The 19,846-nt window shown below is 49.0% G+C and overlaps 1 protein-coding gene across 5 annotated transcripts in view; it reads left to right on the top strand.

Moving 5' to 3' along the window:
• RALY (RALY heterogeneous nuclear ribonucleoprotein) overlaps positions 1-11,690 on the top strand; it is a 72,254-nt gene extending 60,564 nt beyond the window's left edge. For 4 of the 5 annotated variants that reach the window (XM_033094746.1, XM_033094747.1, XM_033094744.1 and 1 more), the window contains 8 exons: positions 3,830-4,094; positions 5,220-5,292; positions 5,481-5,528; positions 7,564-7,730; positions 8,426-8,539; positions 8,746-8,918; positions 10,109-10,157; positions 11,341-11,690. In XM_033094746.1, the coding sequence (XP_032950637.1) occupies positions 3,839-4,094; positions 5,220-5,292; positions 5,481-5,528; positions 7,564-7,730; positions 8,426-8,539; positions 8,746-8,918; positions 10,109-10,153 (876 nt within the window). In that variant the 5' untranslated portion in view covers positions 3,830-3,838 and the 3' untranslated portion in view covers positions 10,154-10,157; positions 11,341-11,690. The remainder of the gene's footprint in view (positions 1-3,829; positions 4,095-5,219; positions 5,293-5,480; positions 5,529-7,563; positions 7,731-8,425; positions 8,540-8,745; positions 8,919-10,108; positions 10,158-11,340) is intronic. The other variant, XM_033094748.1, reaches the window with a different exon arrangement.
• Positions 11,691-19,846: the final 8,156 nt, after the last annotated feature.

The raw sequence follows: 19,846 nt of genomic DNA, 5'->3' as shown, positions 1-19,846 counted from the left end.
AGCCTGGAGAAGTGAGTCCCATCCCTTTGCGCTGTAAATTGCATTTCAAAGCCTGTGTCCCTGGTAGGTTTTAATTAGCTTAAGGGCCCAGCTTTTATGCAGCAATTGTTTCTCCAGCCAGGAAAGGTGAAGACACTTACTTGGGAACCAGTCCCTGGTTTTCTCAAAGGTAGCATATCTAGACTGCCCCCTCCCAGCTCCTCATTGTCCTCGGGGCGTGTCTCTTAACCAGCCCAAAAGGGAAAATGGAATATAAGGACCCTAGACCTCGAGTCAGAGGACCCATGAGGTTCTTGGCCCTGCTACTCCCTGGACAAATTCATTCCCCTCTGTTCCTCAGAGCGGGAGAGCATATAAGCTCCATGCCCACTAAGGTCCCTGCTAATCTGACATTGCAGCAGTCTCTGGGAATAAGTCTGGCTCCCTCACCCCTTCCCGCCCTCCCCCTCCCCACCACTGCCACCAAGAACAATCCCTCTACCCACCTCTCCTTATCTCATTGCTAAGCTTGGGGCCTCTGGGGGCTGCAGACACCTTGCTCTCAATTACACAGCTAATTTGTGAGGCAGAGCTTAGCCCAGGGGGGAAAATAGCTTATCAAGTCAAGCAGCTTCTGCTGAATAGGATGTCAATATTTTCTAGGGCTCCCACTCTAAGCTAGGGGAAGCCTGGGAGAGCCAGAAAAGAATTCCGTGGGAAGGATTGAGTTGGGGGTTGGTTGGTCTATGGAGTGGGGTGTTTGGCTCAGAGACCAGAAAATAGCGCCTGGGACCTCAGCCCCCATGGCCTACCCCCACTTAAGGCAGGGCCACGGCTAGCCCGTCTCACCACTTCTTGGGACATTAGCCTCACTCTTCCTCCGTAGCATTTATTGAGCACTTACTGGGCCCCAGGTTTTGTCAGGCCTATCTCTAACACTTGTAAGGCAGAGCAAGAGTACAGAAGAAGACCCATGTACATGTGTCTAAATATTTGAAAGTTATAAGTGAAGCTAACAAATATGTTCATAACCACTTGGAAGACCATGTATGAATTTAGAATTCTTGACTCTTTGGGATTCTGCACCTGAATCTAGCAGTTCTGGGAGACCTAGTTTGGGCTTGCTTCCTTTCTATTTCCCACCCCCAGCTCCATCCCTCCTTTTGAGGAGCTTCATGGACATCTGTGTAGACACTTGAGCTTTTCCATACCCCACAGATATCCATCCCTGTTGGCTTAGGATGTACACACAACAGAAGCATAGCCTGCCTCCAAGGAGTGTGCAGGCCGTGAAGGCGGGTTGGAGGCTGTTTAGACGGGGGAGGACGGGTTGGGTGCCTGGGACATCCTTCAGCTGGACATTTCTCCTCGGCTCTGCAGATTTCTTACCTAGAGCAGCCACCATGCGTACACTTCCCAAGTCTCTTCTCTGCAGAGCAGAAAACTGAGCTTCATATGATAGGGCTTCTGGCTGCCTCTCCGTGGTATCATTCAGATTGTGCTCCAGGTTGGCCCTCATACAGAATGGGCCCACAAATGGCAGTGTTCATAGAACAGAAAAGTTCAACTAGTCAGAGTAATTATTAGATCTTGTAAAGAGCTTCATAGTTTGCAAAGCCCTTTTATGTACATTGTCCAAACCCCAGGTGATGAGAAAAAAGACTGGGTAGGACCAAAGCCAAAGGACTTTGCCCACCAGCCAAGGAGTGAGTGCTGACCCCACTATAGTACCAAGCACAAGTGCTCAGCAGATGCTTCCTGCTCAGTGGTATTATAGGCCCTTAGCAGAGGTCTGAGGGGACCCAGCAACTGTCATGTCCCTCCACCAGATCGGTGGCAGAGCCAGCAGTCATCAGCAGATCTCTGAACTGGAATCCCCGTCTCCTCTTTAGATCTTGGTCCACACCCCAGGCCTGCTTGGTTCCTTCCGCCAAGGCAGGTAGCATCTCTCTGGACCAAAACTTCATGGCTTTGAGCTGAAGCAACCAGGAGAGAGTTGTCTGATGCCCCTGAAGGAGCCCCACAAACTTCTTGTATATACCCATGGATGGACAGGGAATTAACTTTTGAGTGGCTTGTCATCCAGATAGGAGAGGGGTTGTCAGAGAGAACTGAGGAATGGGGAGCCCAAGGGAACCCACAAATACTGATCATTTCCTGCTGTATATGAACAGTGTATTTGGTGTTTTCATGTGTAATCTCTTTTGTGTCCCTCACTGCTTAATAAATGTTGATGATTGGGCACAAAAGCAAACTAACAATCAAGTCTTTCCCTTCCGGGCCAGTTCCAAAGCTGGCACCAGCCCCATCATCAGTAGCAATACCTACTCAGCCCCCTTCCTTTAGGATGGTGCGTACTTGACCCCACTATATCCGTGGAGCCTGCTGCAAAGCCCACCCTACAAGCGGGTTCTTCCCCAGAATAATGTTCTGGTCCAGCCTGTGTTCCCTTGCAAACACTGCCATCTGCTGATCAGAACGTGCCAGCTTCCAGGCTGGGAGAATTGTGAAGAAAAGTCTCTTACCCTAGTGGGACAAAAGATACAGATTTTCCAGCTTATACTTAGCTCTTCTCTATTTCACTAAAAAGAAAACCCCTTTGCCTCAACATAGTAGGTAAATAGGCAGGTATTTACAGTTAGCCTAAGCTGATGAGAGTTTTATACATACTGCTTGGGTCTTACATACTGCTTAGTACCTTCTGCAATAGCTCTAGCGTTGGGTATTGAGATAGGAGTGCTTCAAAAGGGAGTTGCAACCAGTGAGCAAAAGACAGGGCCAGGAAGTATAAACATTAGGCCTTTCCTGTTGAAATCCAGCCTCCTTTTCCCTTTGGAAAGGGAAAATCGAGCCGCCTCTTCCCTCGCTCTGGAGCCTGTGCCCACATGTAACCTATCCACAGAGGCGGGTAGGAAAGACTTATACAGCCCTTTGGGGTAAAAGTGTAAAGAGCAAAGAGTAGGTCCGGTATCATCTTTAAGCAAAATGAACACAATTTGAATGAGTAAGTATAAAAATAAGTAACTCTAAAAATTAAGTTATTTAAAAATAATTCTCAGATAAAGATGCTGACTTACTGTCGTATTTAAATTGGCTTTAGCCCTGGGAAGGAGAGTGATAAATTTGAATGAAATGGGCTTTAGGGACTAACTGACCTGGGTTTGAGGGCCCATTCCTGGCAAGTTAATGAACTCGTTGAAGTCTGTTTCTGGTAAAATATGAATGATCATAATAATAACACTCATAGGATCTTGGGATTATTCAATATTGCATGGCACCCTTAGCCCACACTGAGTGTTCAAAATGGTGGGTACCAATAAAGACAGCTATAGCCAGGTCCACTCCTGGCTCGGACTGAGCAGTTTTCATAATATGGCATTATTCTAGAGCAAGCATTACTTGCAACTACCACGTGACTCTTTTTTGCCATGGTTCTATTTTAAAGGAACACAAGAAAAGCTGTGGAAGGTCTTCAAATATAGATGCTGCATTGGGAAACATTTGAGACAAGCGTTAAAAATGGAGTGGGTTTAAAATAATTGGAGTCAAGCAGACCAGGGTTCAAATCCCAGGCTTACCATCCACTAGCATTGTGACCTCTGAATGTACATTCTCTCCCTTGTAAAATGTCCTGGTTCTGCTGGTAATTTCAGTACCAAATGCGGGAGCATATGTAAAACATCTGGCACGATCTCAGCAGCCAGTAAGATGAGCAAAAATGGGGAGCTGGCTGCTGTGGGGCGTGTGTGTAGGAAGACACAACGCAGTCCAGTTTGGCTAGGATGTGGGCCGTGCGCAGCTTTTAATCCCAACCTGTGGACACAGCCTCACAGTCGCTCTTTGTGTTCAGGTGGCGACCATGTCCTTGAAGATTCAGACAAGCAACGTAACCAACAAGAATGACCCCAAGTCCATCAACTCTCGGGTCTTCATCGGAAACCTCAACACAGCTGTGGTGAAGAAGTCAGATGTGGAGACCATCTTCTCCAAGTACGGCCGTGTGGCCGGCTGTTCTGTGCACAAGGGCTATGCCTTTGTCCAGTATGCCAACGAGCGCCATGCCCGGGCAGCTGTGCTGGGAGAGAATGGGCGGGTGCTGGCCGGGCAGACCCTGGGTAAGCGCCTCTCCACAGCTCTGCTCTTCGTACTCTCCTGAGCAGGCACTTCGCTCTTAAGCTCCCCTCCCTCTGAGTCCGTTTTCTGTTTCCCCCACCGCTACCCATCTGAGATGTTATAATTTAAATAGTTATAAATTATGTTTAAGTTATAAATTAAGTAGTTACAAGTCAGTGCCTGTGGGGGAGAATTTTGGAAGCTTCTGGAAAACACTTCTGTCCCTGCTTTCACAGTGACTCTTAATGACAAGCCTTATAGTTCCAGTTAAAATGCAGATTCCCCAATTCCCCAGAGAAAGGAAACAAAGTGGACTAGCAGTCTATTACATTGGTCTACAAGTGGCTTAGGTTAGAACCCTTTCTGAGAGCCAGGAGGAGGGGCTGGGAACACAAGGTGAAGCAGGCAGGTGCCCTTGGCCTTGGTTTTTTATACATGTCATGTGGCTAGGCTGGTGGCCTACCTTGGAGCATGTACAGTGTTTGTGTATGTGCACTTACTTCTGTGTGTACGTGTATGCGAAGGGATATCTGTATATGTGGTAGTGGGTGTAACTGAACTCGTGGAGAATAAGGGTACATATACCTTAGTACGTATATGTGTAGTGTGTGTATGTGTCATAATCTGTTTGTGTAAGCAGATATGCTTATATTCGTTTACCAAATATCATGTGCTAAGTACCGCTCTAAGACATAAAGATGTTTGTGTGAATGGTATTGGCTCATTTGCATATGGGCAGTTAAGTATATGACGTCGGAACCAATTCTGAGTGTACTTGAGAGTATATGTTATCTCTGTGTGTGACCTTATTACCTGGATATGTGAGCTTGTGTGTGAGGCTGTGTTGTCTGTGGTTTACATGAGTATACTTCAGAATGCATGTGTGAGTGATGTCTGTGCACGTGCACGCGTGTGTCTGAATGTATATGAATATGTAAACAGGCACAGCCATGTAACGTGTGGGTATGTGTCTAATGTGTGAAGACTGCTGTTGGCCGTATTAGTAAATAAAGTCCATGCGTGCATCATGTAAGTATATAAGTTGCTGCACACGTGCAGAAGGTGATACGTGTCTGGGCACCCTGCTGTCCTGCCGGCGTTTGACTCTGCCTCCTTCCTCCACACAGACATCAACATGGCTGGTGAGCCCAAGCCCAACAGACCCAAGGGACTAAAGAGAGCAGCCTCTGCCATTTACAGGTGGGGCGCTCTGTCTTGTCTGTCTCTGTCTGGGTGGGGTCAGTCCCTCTTTCCAGAGAGGAAGTAAACACTGGTGGTTACGGTGTGCTGAGCCTAGAACTTGGGGAGGCATTTGGAGATGAGGGCCTGTGGAGAGTGGGCTGAGCGGCTGTCCCTAAGCCCCGGCCCTCTCCCCTTTGTTTCCCCAGTGGCTACAGCTTTGGCTATGATTACTACCGGGACGACTTCTACGACAGGTGAGCGGGGGAGGGGCGTGCCCAGGCATGAGACAGCCAAGCTGGAAGGGTCCTGAGAGATTGGTGGTGCAGCCCACTCAGCCATCGGACTGGGAACCTAAGCCCAGAGGTGCAGACAGGCACCTGCCCAAGGCTGCATTACAAATTGGTGGCAGAGCTGGGACTAGGGTCCAAATCTGCAGGTGCCAGGCTAGAGCTCCCCCGACCCCCATACTGTCTCCCACTCTGACTGCCCTTCCTCCTCCTAATCCTGGGGTGAGACTCAATGGGACTGGACAGCCAAGGGACACATAAATGTAGCAAGTTGGAAGACAAAACAGGGTACAGCGCTGGGTTTAGGGAGTTTGAGCCCTCATGCTTCTGCCGTTCCATCTTCTTACCTCTCTGAGGTGCCCAGCCGGCTGGAAGGAACCTCAGGGCTCAGTCTGAGTCACTTGGTCTTATATTTATAGCCAAGAGGCCAGCAGCTCTTTAGAGGTTTAAATTAGTCCCTAGTGGGCTGTGGCCCCCCTCCATCCCCGAGCCGACGCAGATCCCAGCCTTGAAGCTGTGGGCTCCACTCCATGGCTCCAGCCACATTCTTGAGTGGAAACGATGGTGGCAGCTGCCTCAAAGTTCTCCCTGCTTCCCTCCATCCTGCCTGGCCTGCCGCAGGCTGACCAAGAAGAAGACAAGCTCTCCGAGCCTTAGTTTTTTTCAACTGTGAGTGGTTTCAGGAGAGGGTGCGGTGTCGTTGAAAGTGCCCTGTCCTGGGAGTCAGAAGACCTGGGTACTAATCTCAGCTCTGCCACTGAACGGATTGTGTGACTTTGGGCAAATACCCTCCCAATCTGTGTAATGGGCTTGCACCAAATGATCCCTCAGGGCTCCTCCAGCTCTGGGATGCTGTGGTTCAGTGATTCTGACCAAGGCCAGAGCCGCCCCCTCCCCTTGGGGGCAGAAATGCAGTGTCTGGGACTGGGTCCATTCCCAGAGACTCTCCATCTCTAGCCATCACCAACCTAGGACAGGACTCCCTGAACAAGGGAGTGCCAAGGCATGGGGCATTGAATTGCCCAGTGATGGCATGTTTCCTGGTTGTCATCAGGAAAGCAGTCTCACAGTGTGCCTCTGAGGCTGCTGTTACCTGCAGGAAGCTGATAGCAGCAGATACGGTGGGAGAGACTCCTGCTCAGCCTCCTGAGCTGCTGCCTGAGGAGCAGGGGAAGGAGCCCTCCTGGAGGGGGCTGGGTGATGGCGTTGCGGGAGCCTGGGGTCTGATTGAGCTGCCCAGCCTGATGCTCCACTAGGCCTCCTGCCCTCCATCTCTGAAATAGAGTAAGAAGGATGGGGTGACTGAGGGGGCCCAGGAGGAGGACAGGGGCTTGGAGTCCAGCCTCATGTTTCTGAGGTCATAAGCCCCTGAGTTGAGGGGCTCGGTACCCTGGCCTTTCATCGATCACACCTCCTACCGTGTATTCTTCACCAAGTTCTTTCGTGATCTACTCGTATAGCAGCCTTGGTGGGGGCGGGGGCACAGATTTGGGATAGCCATCCTCATTAGGCAGAGGGGGAAACTGAGGCTCAGGCAGGTGAGGGATTGGCTCTCCAGTCCCACACCTCTCTGTTCCCAGCTGGGGATTTGTGCTGCTTTAGGGAGATCTACAAACTTTGACCAGAGGCTGGGGTGGCAGTTAATTGAGCAGAAGTGAAGTTAGGTGACAGAGTAGGCCTGGGGGTCAGGATGATCTAGGAAAGCCTCCCTTCTGGAGCTGGTCTCAGTTTACTCCTGTTGAACGGGGCTATAACTGCTATTATCACCTGCCATCTCACTTGCCCTGACCCAGCCTAGCTTGTAGGAAAGATGGATGTAGTGAGAATCCCAATAGTTCTTAGGGTCTTGAAAGCCCTCTTCACCCCCAGGCTTGTTGGGAGCAAGCAGAGGTGTGTAATGCAGGCCAGCCCTTCACCAGCCATACACCTGTTGATCTAGAGTTGCAGTGACCCCTGGTGGCCACAAGCCATGCTGCAGCCTCTGGCCCATTTGCCCTCACAGGCTCTTCGACTATCGGGGCCGCCTGTCACCTGTACCAGTGCCCAGGGCTGTCCCGGTGAAGCGACCCCGTGTCACAGTCCCTTTGGTCCGGCGTGTCAAAACCACCATACCTGTCAAGCTCTTTGCCCGCTCCACAGCCATCACCACCAGCTCAGCCAAGATCAAGTGTGAGTGACTTATCTTCTTCCTAGATAATTTTTTTTTGTCATTAGCAAAATAATAGAATTACATTTTTTTACATTGGAAAATAGATAAAGGAACAAATCTCCCACAGTTCTGCAGCTCTAATACAACCAAGTGAGTATTTTTGTGCATTTCTAAGAGGAAAGACTGACATTTGAGGAGGGGCTTGGGTTGGGCACAGAATCCAGTGCTGTGACATAAAGCCCAGTGAGGAAATGGTGTCACTTTCTTCTAGTAAGGGCAGGTCTATACAAGCCCACTACTCCACACTCACGCGGGTGTGCCACCCAGGAGATCTGATTGTGTAACACCCACATTTACACACCTTGAAAGACAGACACCAGCCTGTATCACACGCAAACACACGTGCTTGCTCAGCTGCACACACAGGTGCACACACACTCCTGCATCCTTCCCCAGCCCCAGTTCCTTGCAGAATTGAGAGGTCAGGGAAGATCCTGTTCAGAAGGGCGGGCTGGTCACTGTAGGAGTGGCATTTGAAAGTCTCAGGGGAGCCACAGGCAACTCCAGCCTTTTCCCTGGCCAGAAAAAAAAGCCGTGGACAAGGACACTTCCTGCCACTGGCCTGTCTTCCTGCTTGACAGAATGGGGCTAGGGTCTTGTGTTAGCATTGAGCCCCCAGCCTCCAGGTGACAGCCTGTGCTCCCTCCACTCCCAGTAAAGAGCAGTGAGCTGCAGACCATCAAGACAGAGCTGACGCAGATCAAGTCCAACATCGACGCCCTGCTGGGCCGCTTGGAACAGATTGCTGAGGAGCAGAAGGCCAACCCAGGTCAGCTTCCAAGGGTCCTTGCCCAGTTCCAGGGACTAGCAGCCCAGGGCAGTGTGGGGAGGACAGTACACAGGGCACAGAGGGCCTGTGGCCTCTAACTCCACTCTGACCCACTGTGCTGAGACCTCGCTTCCGCTAAGGTGTTGCCCCAGGCAGCTGCCCCAAGCTGAATTTTATTCCCCTCTTCCCCCCTCCTTCCCCCTCAGATGGCAAGAAGAAGGGTGACAGTGGCAGCGGCAGCGGCAGTAGTGGTGGCAGTAGCCGGCCACCAGCCCCCCAAGAGGACACAGCTTCTGAGGCAGGCACGCCCCAGGGAGAAGCACAGGCTCGAGATGACGGCGATGAGGAGGGACTGCTGACACACAGTGAAGAAGAGCTGGTGAGGGCATGGCTGGGGGGCTGGGACTGGGCTTTGCTCTCCTGGTTACAGGTGGGTAGCAGGGGAAGGAAGACCTTTGAGCTGGTTCCTCCTTCCCAGGGCTTCTAGTCCTGTAAGGAAGAGGGGAAATGAGCAGGGTGTAGCTGCCTGTTTCTGCCACCAGTCAGAAGTTCCACTGAGGGCTGGGACAGGGCCTGTTCTAGGCTTGGTTTTCCACATGGATTGGAGAAGGGAAGAGTCGGGCTCGGAGCACACATGGTCTGCAGAGTTCCAGGGAGCAGGTCTGGGATTGCCTGGGGAAGCCACAGGGAAGTAGGTATCCATTTTATGTCAGGATTTTTAAAAGCCTCTGTTGCTTGAGCATGAAACAGGCTGTGTCATGAGGGAGTGAGCTCCCTGTCTGTTACTGGAATTCTTCGCAGTGAGGCTGGGAAGCCATTTGGCAAGAAGCTGATGTTAAGTGGGAAGGTAGACGAGATTCTGAGTCTGAGTTACCTGTTGTGTGCTTACTACTCGTTTACCTAGCAAACATTCACTGAGCACCAGACCCTGGAGTCCACAATTTCTAACTTCATTTAACCTTAACAACAGCCTTGCACTGTGCAAAGTATTACTTTTTCCACATTTTACCCCTTGAGGAAACTGAGGCTCAGAGGAATTGAATAGCTTGCTTAGGACCTTATAATTGATAAGGCTCGAGCTAAGATTGGAGCCCAGACTTCTTCACTGGGTCTGGAACTTTCTCCTTTTCATCACTGCTGGGTTCTGGTATGAGGACAGATGGGCTCATGGCCACGACACTTCAGAGGTCCTCCTCAGGCCCGGCTGATACTTCAGCTTATTCTTTTGGGCATAGTAGTCTTCATAAAGGCTTAGATGCCCCCCCAAAATCGGGAGCTCACCAGTCTACTGGGCTTTTAGCCTGCTCCAGTCTGAGAGGGTCATTTTATTCAGAAACGTGCCCCCTGCCAGGCCCAGAACTTGCTTGAATGGTCCCTTCTGTCCTGAGGGGCCCTCAGACCACCCTGTTGGAATCCCAAGCCAGCCTTGTTTAGACGGGTCTCAATCATTCCCCTTGGCTGTCCTTCCCGCTCTTTGAGTGTGATCTCCAAATGTACCCTGGGCCTCGGGGCAGGACTTGGAGCTTGCAGTGAGTGATGTGTGGTCTCTTGTTGCCTCCTCCCTCTCAGGAGCACAGCCAAGACACAGATGCGGAGGATGGGGCCTTGCAGTAAGCAGGTATGGGGTCCTGGTGGGCAGTGGGCGAAGTGAAGTGGAGGGCATGTCATGAAACAGACGGCAGGATACTGCTGTGACCAGCAGTGAAGGCCCCTCCATCCCCCGTCATCTTGCCATGCCCCTTTGTGGTGGGGGCTTGGTGGGCTGTGGGAGCAGGAGCTGTGGGTGAACTAGCCAGGCCCTCCCAGCAGAGGTTCCCCTGGCACGCTGAGCCATGATGCCCACTCCACCCTTGAGGAGCTCTAAGTCTGGTGGAGGAAGGCACAAACCATTACAACCCAGTATGAGCAGGATGATGGGCTAGAGAGCTAGGGGGTCAAAGAGGGGTATGGTGGAGGAGGTGAGGTGTAGCTGAGCGTGTTCAGGATGGAGGGAGCACCTGAAGGAACACCTTTGCAGAGGCACAGACCTTTGGTCAGGAGCCTGCTGTGGCTGTAGTGCCAGCTCTGCAAAGTAGCGAGAGCAAACTGCTCATCATCAGAGTGAGATTGTGCCAGGCTTAGGGGCTGGGACTTGCTCCTGTTGGGAGGAAATTCCCTGTGTGCCAGGAGCTGATGTAACAGATGTGGAAACTGAGGCACTGAAGGAGGCAGGAAGATACCACATATCTCACAAAATCCCAAGGTAGTATTGGTGGAGGCTAGATTTGAGGTATGTGTGGCCATTCTGGCCAGTGTTCACCACCCTGCTCCGCCCCACCCTAGAAGAAAGCCAGGCCACACCAGCTCTGCCAACTCTGCCCCATTCCTTTGGGGCCCATGTTCAGATTAAGACAGGCCTCGGTGGAGAAAGCCTCAAACCGAGGTGTCTTTACACAGGACGCATTCATGCTGTGAGCTGCTCTGCCAGCAGGGGCTTCCCATACAGTTAAGTGTCGGAAGTTCTGCATATGCGGTCTTCGCTTTTGGAGCTTCGTGGTTGGTTTTACCAGTAAGACTAAGTTTTACCTTGTTAAGCCAGTTTGCAGGTAAAGCGTGGGGGCTCAGGTGAGGAAATGGAGGCTCAGAGAGAGGGAGAGATTTGGCCAACAATGCATGACCAGAAAACTGCAAGGCCAGAGCCAGAGTGCAGGCGTATGTCTGCAAATAGCAAACTGTTCTGCCCTTTATTCTTCCCTGCCCCTTCTCAAGAGCACAAGGGGCGTTTCCTCTCAGCCTCAGTCTCTCCTTTGTCTCTTTCTCAGCCTGACAGGAGTGATGGCCATCGGCGGGATAAGGACGTGCACTGTACCAGCCCTCAAGCTGGGCACCTACCCCTGGACGCCACCCCAGCAGGTCCCAGAGGAGAACTGGCAGCAGGCACGTCATCCCCCACGCATCCCAGCCAGTGCCACATCCTCTGCAGGTGGAGTTATCGACCTCCCCTCCCCATGTACCTTCCCTGCTGGCACTGCCCAGGCCAGAGGGCAGAGCACAGAGGTTTCCCCACACTGCCTCCCCTCCCCAGGACATTCCCAAGCTTGGGGTTTTTCTATAGGTTTGGAGGGGGGAGGTCACAGGGAGGGGACCCTGACAATAAAGAGATTGGATCCCAGCTTGCTCTGAGATGGGATGGTTTGTTTCCTCATGAAGGTGCGCTGGCCCTCCTGCCCAATCAGAAAACAGATCTGCTGTTCCCTCCTTCATTCTTACCTTCCAGGGACCACTGTCTAGGGTGCCTAATACCGACCCACCCGGGCCTTAATTTCTACGGCTAAAATGGGATAAAGATGGTCAGTGGGGTTGTTGGGGAAGGTCGGATGTTTCAGTGTCCATGGGAGCATCCTGGTGGCCGACGTGCCAAGTGACTGGGACCCACTTGGTCAGGTAGTAGTAGGTCTAAGTCTGGTCTTCCCAAGCTCTAAAATAATTCTAGAACCTGCTGTTTCTTCCCCTTTTCTGTCCTGGTTTAGGACACTGTTTTTTCACACGGGCTTCGTACTCTCAGCAGCCTCCCAGTCTCCAGCTTTTCCCTGCCCAGTTTCCCACCGGCCACTACAGATTATTTCTGAATCGTGTCCCTTCCCTGCATAAAATCCTTTCCTGACTGACTTCTCACTGTCAGGACAAAACCCCAGCTCCTGACTGTGGGGTACCTGATCCTGCCTGCCCAGGCCTCTCCTGTTCTTTTGTTACCACCTCTCTTTCCTGCCCCCCTTCCCGCCTTACACTGCGGCCACACGAAACAAGTCCTTCATACTCATAGGCAGCAAGGAATTGGGCCCCACTGCGGGTATCCTCATGCAGTAGGAGGTTGGCATCAGGAGGCATGTGGTTTGTCTGCACCTATCTTGGGCCACCTGTCTAGACATTTTCTTCTCTAACCGGCCAGGTTCCTTCAAACTTCCACTTCTATCCAAACTTTACCCCCCACCCCCGCCGCCATCTTTTATTCCCCACCACAAATTGACCAATTTCCTCACATTCAAGTTTCCAAGAGAGACTCAACTGCCACAGCAGATTTTTTAAAGTCACCCATAGGTTACAAGTATCTTCTCTGGCCCAGTGAACTGGGTGATACAGCTGTGGCTACTTTGGCTGGTCTTATTGGTATGGGGCTGGGGGTGGGCAGGCACCCACAAACATGATTTGCTCCAAGCCTGTTACATACTCATGCTCCTACTTTCTCCACCTGGGAAGTATTCATTTATCATTAAGCTGTTGTTCTAGTGTCACCACCTCTGAGAAGTCTCCCTGACCAGCCTACTCCTTCCTCTTCAAGAGTTGTTTGTTCTTTCCTCTGGGCAGCTTTCCTCAACACAGGAAATTCAATTCCATCATCATCAAGGGCTTTGGGATCTTTTCCTCTATCTTTACATGTTCCTCGTAGGCTGTACACATGCTGGAATCCTTATGGAAAATCCCCAGTTTCAAACCAATAGTTCTACAACATAGCCTTCACCAAACCTCCCCCTGGCTTTTGGCTGCAGGTTTTGGTGGAGGATGGAGGCTGGGCTTGGGTCGATGCTCAGGCTCCCCTGAATATGGTAACCTCCAGGGATGGCTTTATTGTCTCGTGTCTCCCTTCCTGGGCAGCCCTCCTGCCTGCCATTGACAGCCCAGCAGTCTGAATGAAGCCTGAGTGTGGCTCTATGTTCCCAAGCTATGCAAGGGGCCTGACTAGCCAGCAGCAAGGCAGCCAGAGTTCTGGACCCACAGCTGAGCCAAATGCCCCCATCCCTGCTTGGCCATTGCTTCTTAATGTGATTGGAAGCCTTTTTGGAGCTTTAGCTGCCCAGTGGGATCACAGCTGTCTGTGTGTGCATGCCAGGGACACGGGGAAGCAAGGGGAGGAAGGACGGAGGCTGAGGCCTTTAGTCTGAGCCATCCAGACCTGGGCTGGGCCCAGCTTGGTCAAAACAAAAACCAGTCTGGAGAGATGAAGATGGTGTCCTGAGGAAGGTACTCGGTCCACAGGGAGGGTCCTGTTCCCCCTGAAGAGCCCTCAGTGGGACATACTCCTTCAGTCCTTGAACCCACACTCTTGCCTTGCTTCCCAGAAGGCCATAGCCCAGCTCTAGCAGGACTGCTTACATACCTGGGCAGGTGTTTGCGTCTAGGTGGGGAACCACTACCCTGGACTGGAGCTCGGGTAAAGTCTAAAAGGGTTCTGGGGCCTGGTGAGCCTCACACTGAGGGCTGACACTGTTCCTGTGTCTTCAGAGCTTAGTGCTATGTGCCCATTGCGCTATAATGACATTTCCAGACTTGACAAAGGCCCTACTCAGTGGTACTTGACAAGGCACTTTTCAGAGGTGGGGGGACAGGTAGAGGGGCTGTGGGCCTCCGTAGTATGTCAGGCTTCGAGGGCCCTGGGAAGAGCAGGGAATACCACTTCCAGGGTGGGCAGCATCTGCCCTACCCGAAGGCTCTGCCTAACCACACTGGCACCAGAACATGTTTTGGACAGTGAGAATGGATTCCCATCGTGACACCACGGAAAATCCCCTGAACTACTTCAGCCCCTGGGGAAGCTCATAGTTGGACCCTTGAATGGGAAGTTCATATCCACAAAACCCTGCATACTTATGCCTGCCCTCCCCGTGTCTGGGGCCACGAAAGTCATCCCTCATTCCATTGCTCAAGTTTTCATTTTTCTGTCCAACTTCTGAAAACCAAAAGGAGATGGTGAAGAAATGTGATACCAGATTGTGCCCAATGACCACTTTCTCTAGATGTTTTCAAGATCTGAAACCTCATTGTCATCCTAGCAGCCATCTTGAAGGAATATCTCAGCCAGTCGGTGGTTTACTGGACTGTGAGCTAAAGCTTTCCCCGCTGTACTGCTGCCAATAAGGTTTTTGACCCTGGGTGTCTTTTTCCTTGCCAGGTCTCAGTTTTCTCATCTTTATGATGGGTTGTCCTAGATCAGGGATAGTATGGGCCTTATATCAGTTATTGATTGTTGTATAACAATCACCCTGAAATACAGTACCTTTCATAAACATTTATTCTGATTCTTCGGCTTGGCAATTTGGGCTGTGCTGAGCTGAGCGGTTCTTCTGCTTATCTTGGCTCTCATGTTGCTGAAATGAGCTGGAGATCGGCTGGAGACTGATTGGTCCCAGATAACCTTACCCTCTTGTTAAGTGGTTGGCTGGGCAACTGGGCCACATGTTCCCAGCATCTAGCAGGCAAGACGGAAGCCCTGATACACAAATGTTCTTCAAAGCTCCTGCTTGTATCATTTGTAAGGTTCCATCACTGACCAAAGCAAGTCACATGGCTAAGCCCAAATTCCTCTTAATTTGAAGAGCTTCAGAATATGGCCATGATTTGTTTTTAATCTGTCTCAGGCCTCATTTCACTTGCTGCATCAGGACATTTAGTAGCAGCTGCTGGAGCACTTTTTGAGGATTTGGAACAGTTTTTAGACTATTAGGAAATAGTAACATGATAGTTTGGTCAGTTTTGTATTGGTAAGGAATTAACATGTGGGTATTTATCAGGCATTAGCCAACCCTGGCCAGGTCACATTCTGTCCCATAAGGGCATGTCTCATCTACCATGCTGATGAGATCACAGAAATACAGACGGTAGAGCAGGGCCAAAGCTTCTGAGCTAGGTGTCCTGGGTTTGAATCCCACTTGGGCTACTGATTAATTTTGGTTAAATCAGAATCCTTTCACCTTGTTGGCCACATTCTTCATCATAAAATTATTCCGTAATAACAGTAAACCACTTCCTGAATATGTGCTATGTAAAAGGCACATTTTACACTTATTTAATCTCACAACCACCCTTTAGGTGGATGTAGTGTGAACTTTTGGTTGTAAGTTATAGATAAACTCAAACCTCCTCAAGAAGGAGGAAATTTGGTTTTACAAACTGAAAAGTCCAGGGCCTGTGAGGGTGGAGGGGGTAGTAGGAAGAATCCCCAAAAGGGAAATATGAGTTCTATTGCTGAAAGAAAGGAGGCTTGGACTGACAGAAACCTGTCTTCTTTGTGCCCATTTTATAGATTTTACAAATGTAGAGCTTCTAAAACATGGCCCCATCCATGCGTGGTGTGTATATCCTCTCCCTTTTATCTCAACTAGGATCAATAGATTACAGTGATAGTGATGCTATCCCAGTCTCCCAGGCCTGTTCTTAAAAACTAACAGTATCCACTTCTTGTGTCTTGGGACCCAACCACTATGCTGTGAAGAAGCCCAGGCCACATGGAGAGGCCATGTGTGCATGTTCCAGCTGACAGCCAGGATCAACTGTCAGATACGAGTGAGGAAGCTTCGAGATGATTCTAGCCCAGCCACTGTCTGACGGAGAACCGAGTAAGAACTTCCTCGCTGACCCCAGTCAAAGCTAGCACCATGAAGGATAAAAATCAAATGATTATTGTAAGCCACTGTTTTGGAGTGATTTGTTATATATCAATAGAACACAAACTGAGACTACGTAGCTTACTCTACTTTAGCGGGACTGGGTTAAGAGTACAGACTGTGTGTTGAACTCAGTTCCTATCTAGACTTTGTGGTGTGCCTTTAGGCAAGTCACTTAATCTCTCTGGGCCTCGTCTTCCTCACCCAAAAAACAGAAAAGAGCATCTCCTTATATAATAATCCTTAATAAATGAGAACACTTACCATTACCTAATCCAGATTCAGGTAATTTTCTCTTAAAAATAACAGACCATAGTTTCCTCTTTTTTTCCTACTTATTTTTATACTCACCTTGTTCCAAAATGTATTTCAGGCAGCTTACAAAGAGAAAGTCAATAGAATATTATAAAAATGAGGCAAAGGAAGATGATAGCAAGCAGGCCTTTTGTTGGCATTCCGATGCCTGAATTACTGCCATCCAGAGCAGTGTGTTGTTGGTCCAGTCAGTAGGCCCGTGGAGCAAGCCCAGCTGGCCCTCCTGCTTGTATGAATGAACGGACACCTCCTCTGACTGGTGGAGTGGGCTCCTAGTCCACACACACCCCTCCCTGCACCTCTGTCTCAGTGCACCTCCTGTGGGAGCCCAGATGATCAGGGTGTCCTTCCACAAAGGTGCAGTAGCCGAGTCTTGTTTGGGCAAGTGCGTATGTTTGGATTTTCTGCGCACACAGAACAGAAATTGACAGTTACCCATTCTCACTTTCTGACCTGGACCTCATCTCTTCCCCACCCTCCAGTCCCCTGTAACAATAAGCCCCCTTACCCTTCAAACCTCACCTTTAGTGTCTACCCCCTGCACACCCGTGTCCAGTTCCCTGGGAGGTGCCTAAAGCCAAAGACTGGCTCATTTATCCTTGCCCATAAGGGTTTTCAAAAGAAATGTGTGAGTTGGTCAACCATATAATTATGGAGCGAAAGCAAACAATCCAATGGCAGCATCTACTTTTGCGTTCTCAATTGTATCCCACTCCTGCAGCATTAGACTCTAGAAAGAGGGATATAACATACTATATATATGTACGAAAGCAGTTAGCGAACTTGTTGCAAAACTGTTGCTAACCTTTTTTGATATCAGAGGGACTATTCATTATGAATTTGTACCAACTGGACAGTTAACCAAGTTTATTATTTGGAAGTTCTGAAAAGGCTGCGTGAAAAAGTTAGACAACCTGAACTTTTCGCCAACAATTCATGGCTCTTGCATCATGACAATGCACCAGCTCACACGGCACTGTCTGTGAGGTAGTTTTTAGCCAGTAAACAAAGAACTGTATTGGAACACCCTTCCTACTCACCTGATCTGGCCCCTAATGAGTTCTTTCTTTACCCGAAGAGAAAGGAAATATTGAAAGGAAAACATTTTGATGACATTCAGGACATCCAGGGTAATACGACGACAGCTCAGATGGCCATTCCAGAAAAAGAGTTCCAAAATTACTTTCAAGGGTGGACTAGGTGCTGGCGTCAGTGCATAGCTTCCCAAGGAGAGGAGTACTTCAAAGGTGACCGTAGTGATATTCAGCAGTGAGATATATAGCACTTATTCTAGGATGAGTTTGCAAACTTAATTGTCAGACCTCGTATATATGTTCGCATTTCCTGGATGTTCTGCTAAGTTCTTTAACACAGATTGCATTATCTTATTTAACCCTCACAACAATCACACAGAGTTGGAGATACTCATCTCACGTTACAGGATTAGGAAATTGAGACTTTCAAGATCATGTCACTTAGGTGGAGGCAGGATGCAAACCTGGGCAGTCCCTCCCCGCATGCCCGTCATAAATGACTCTGAAAGTCCTCTCCCGATTCTTGTGACAAATCTTCCTGCCTCTCTTCCTCCTCTGTACACTTGTTTCTTTTGTTGATGCTTCCTCTTATGACAGCACCTCTCCATCCTTTTTCTGTACAGCTACCTGGCTGACCAAACCCATGGCTTCAGATTCCAGACTCATGCCTCCACCTTCTCCACCCCGTAGTCCTCCCCAGGAGTGTCAGGCTATACAGAGGGCGCCAAAAAATGTATACACATTTTAAGAAAATACTGTTAAAATTGTAATAATATACACCGATAACAAAAGAGGACTACAAGTCATGTATATACATTTTTTTGGCACCCCCGGTATATACAGACACCCATCTGATAGCTGCCCTTGAATGTCCAAAAGGATCTCAGTTGAACCCTACCCTGCCCAGCCCCGAGTCTCTCTTTCTTCATTCCCTTGTCTCCATTTTCTCATCTGTAAAATGGGGATAATAGTATAACTACCTCAAAGGGTTGCTGTACTGATTCAATGAGTTAATATATGTATGAGTACCTAGAACAGGGCCTAGCACAGAGACTTTGGTAGTGCTACTGTGTCCCCCTGAAAATAAGACCTAGCCAGACATCAGCTCAAAGGTGTCTTTTGGAGCAAAAATTAATATAAGACCCAGTCTTATTTTACTAGAATATAAGACCGGGTACAATATAATATGTAACATAATAAACTGGGTCTTATATTAATTGTTGCTCCAAAAGACACATATAGAACTGATTGTCCGGCTAGGAAACACGGTAGCCACTTAATCTAAATGACTACTTAAGAATAGCCCAGGTTCTGGGTCACACAGGCATATGTCATAGTGCACTGGTATACCTGGAACTGAAAAAGGAAGCAATCATAATTCTGAGGCTAAAATAGTTATGATACTGAAGCTGTTGCCTAGTATGATGTGATTAGTTTGGCCCATTTCCTATGTCATATTTTGGCTTTGATTTGGTTTCTGGCTCATTTAAGAGCTCATAAAAATCTGTAGCTGATGAATATAATTTGAAAAGATGCCCATTAAAATTTGGTGTTTAATATGAAGAATATCCATTAATAATTATCTCTTAGAACAGCTGGTCCTCTAGTGGCTTCAAATGTATTAATAAAACAGAAGCCAAACTTAAAGCAAGGGGCAGTAATTAAAAGGGGTCAGGAATATCTCATAGTGTCAGGGAAGGTTAGAAAGGACAGGAGCAATGGCAGCCACAGGGGACCCAGCAGGTGTTTGGTTCTTTCTTTTCTTGAGCACCACCATCAATTTGACAAAGCTCCATCACCATCAATTTGACAAAGCTCCAAGCACTATGCGTCTTGCAAATCCTTGAGAGTTTAATGCCCTACTGCCAAGGGTGGCTGGGTTTATCAGGATTACTGTGACAGGCAACCATCCCAAGAGCAGTCTTTAATAGGAAGTCAGTAAACCCATCATCATAAAAAGGGAAGTAATACCTATAGTTCTCAGAATTGGTACATTTGGCAGGGCCACCCTTAGGGAAAACAGATATGCTTACAAGTACTACCTGCCATAAAGTCCTGCCCTCTGACCCTGAAAATTCAGCCTAAGGTAAGTATGCAGCAGAAGGAATATAGTTCCATGTGCCAAGGCAGGCCTAGGTTAAACAGTTTATATACACTATCTCACCATCTTTGAGATTTTCCCATTTTATAGATGAGAATACAGAATATAATCAACTACAGAGGAAGACTGTCACTCCAGTCTGTTCATTCTAAATTAAAAAAATATATCCTATAAAATCCAACTTCTAAAAACAGTGCAAAATCTAATGTTCTGTTCAAATGTGAAACCTTAGCATTGCCAGGGCGAAAGATCTGGATGGGGAAGGCCAGGTTAGAGGTGGAGCTTCACACAGCACGGCAGAACTTCTTCCAAGCTGTCCAGTGCAGCATTTTTTCCGCACATACATCCTACAAGATACTGGGGTAGAGGGAGCTACAAGTCTGCATACTCTATGCTCTTTTTTAAAGAAAACTCCAATACTGGAACACCTACAGCTTGC

This window comes from Rhinolophus ferrumequinum, chromosome 23 (assembly GCF_004115265.2).
Source record: "Rhinolophus ferrumequinum isolate MPI-CBG mRhiFer1 chromosome 23, mRhiFer1_v1.p, whole genome shotgun sequence".
NCBI classification, from domain to species: Eukaryota; Metazoa; Chordata; class Mammalia; order Chiroptera; family Rhinolophidae; genus Rhinolophus; species Rhinolophus ferrumequinum.
This window is presented reverse-complemented; position numbering and strand designations above follow the sequence as displayed.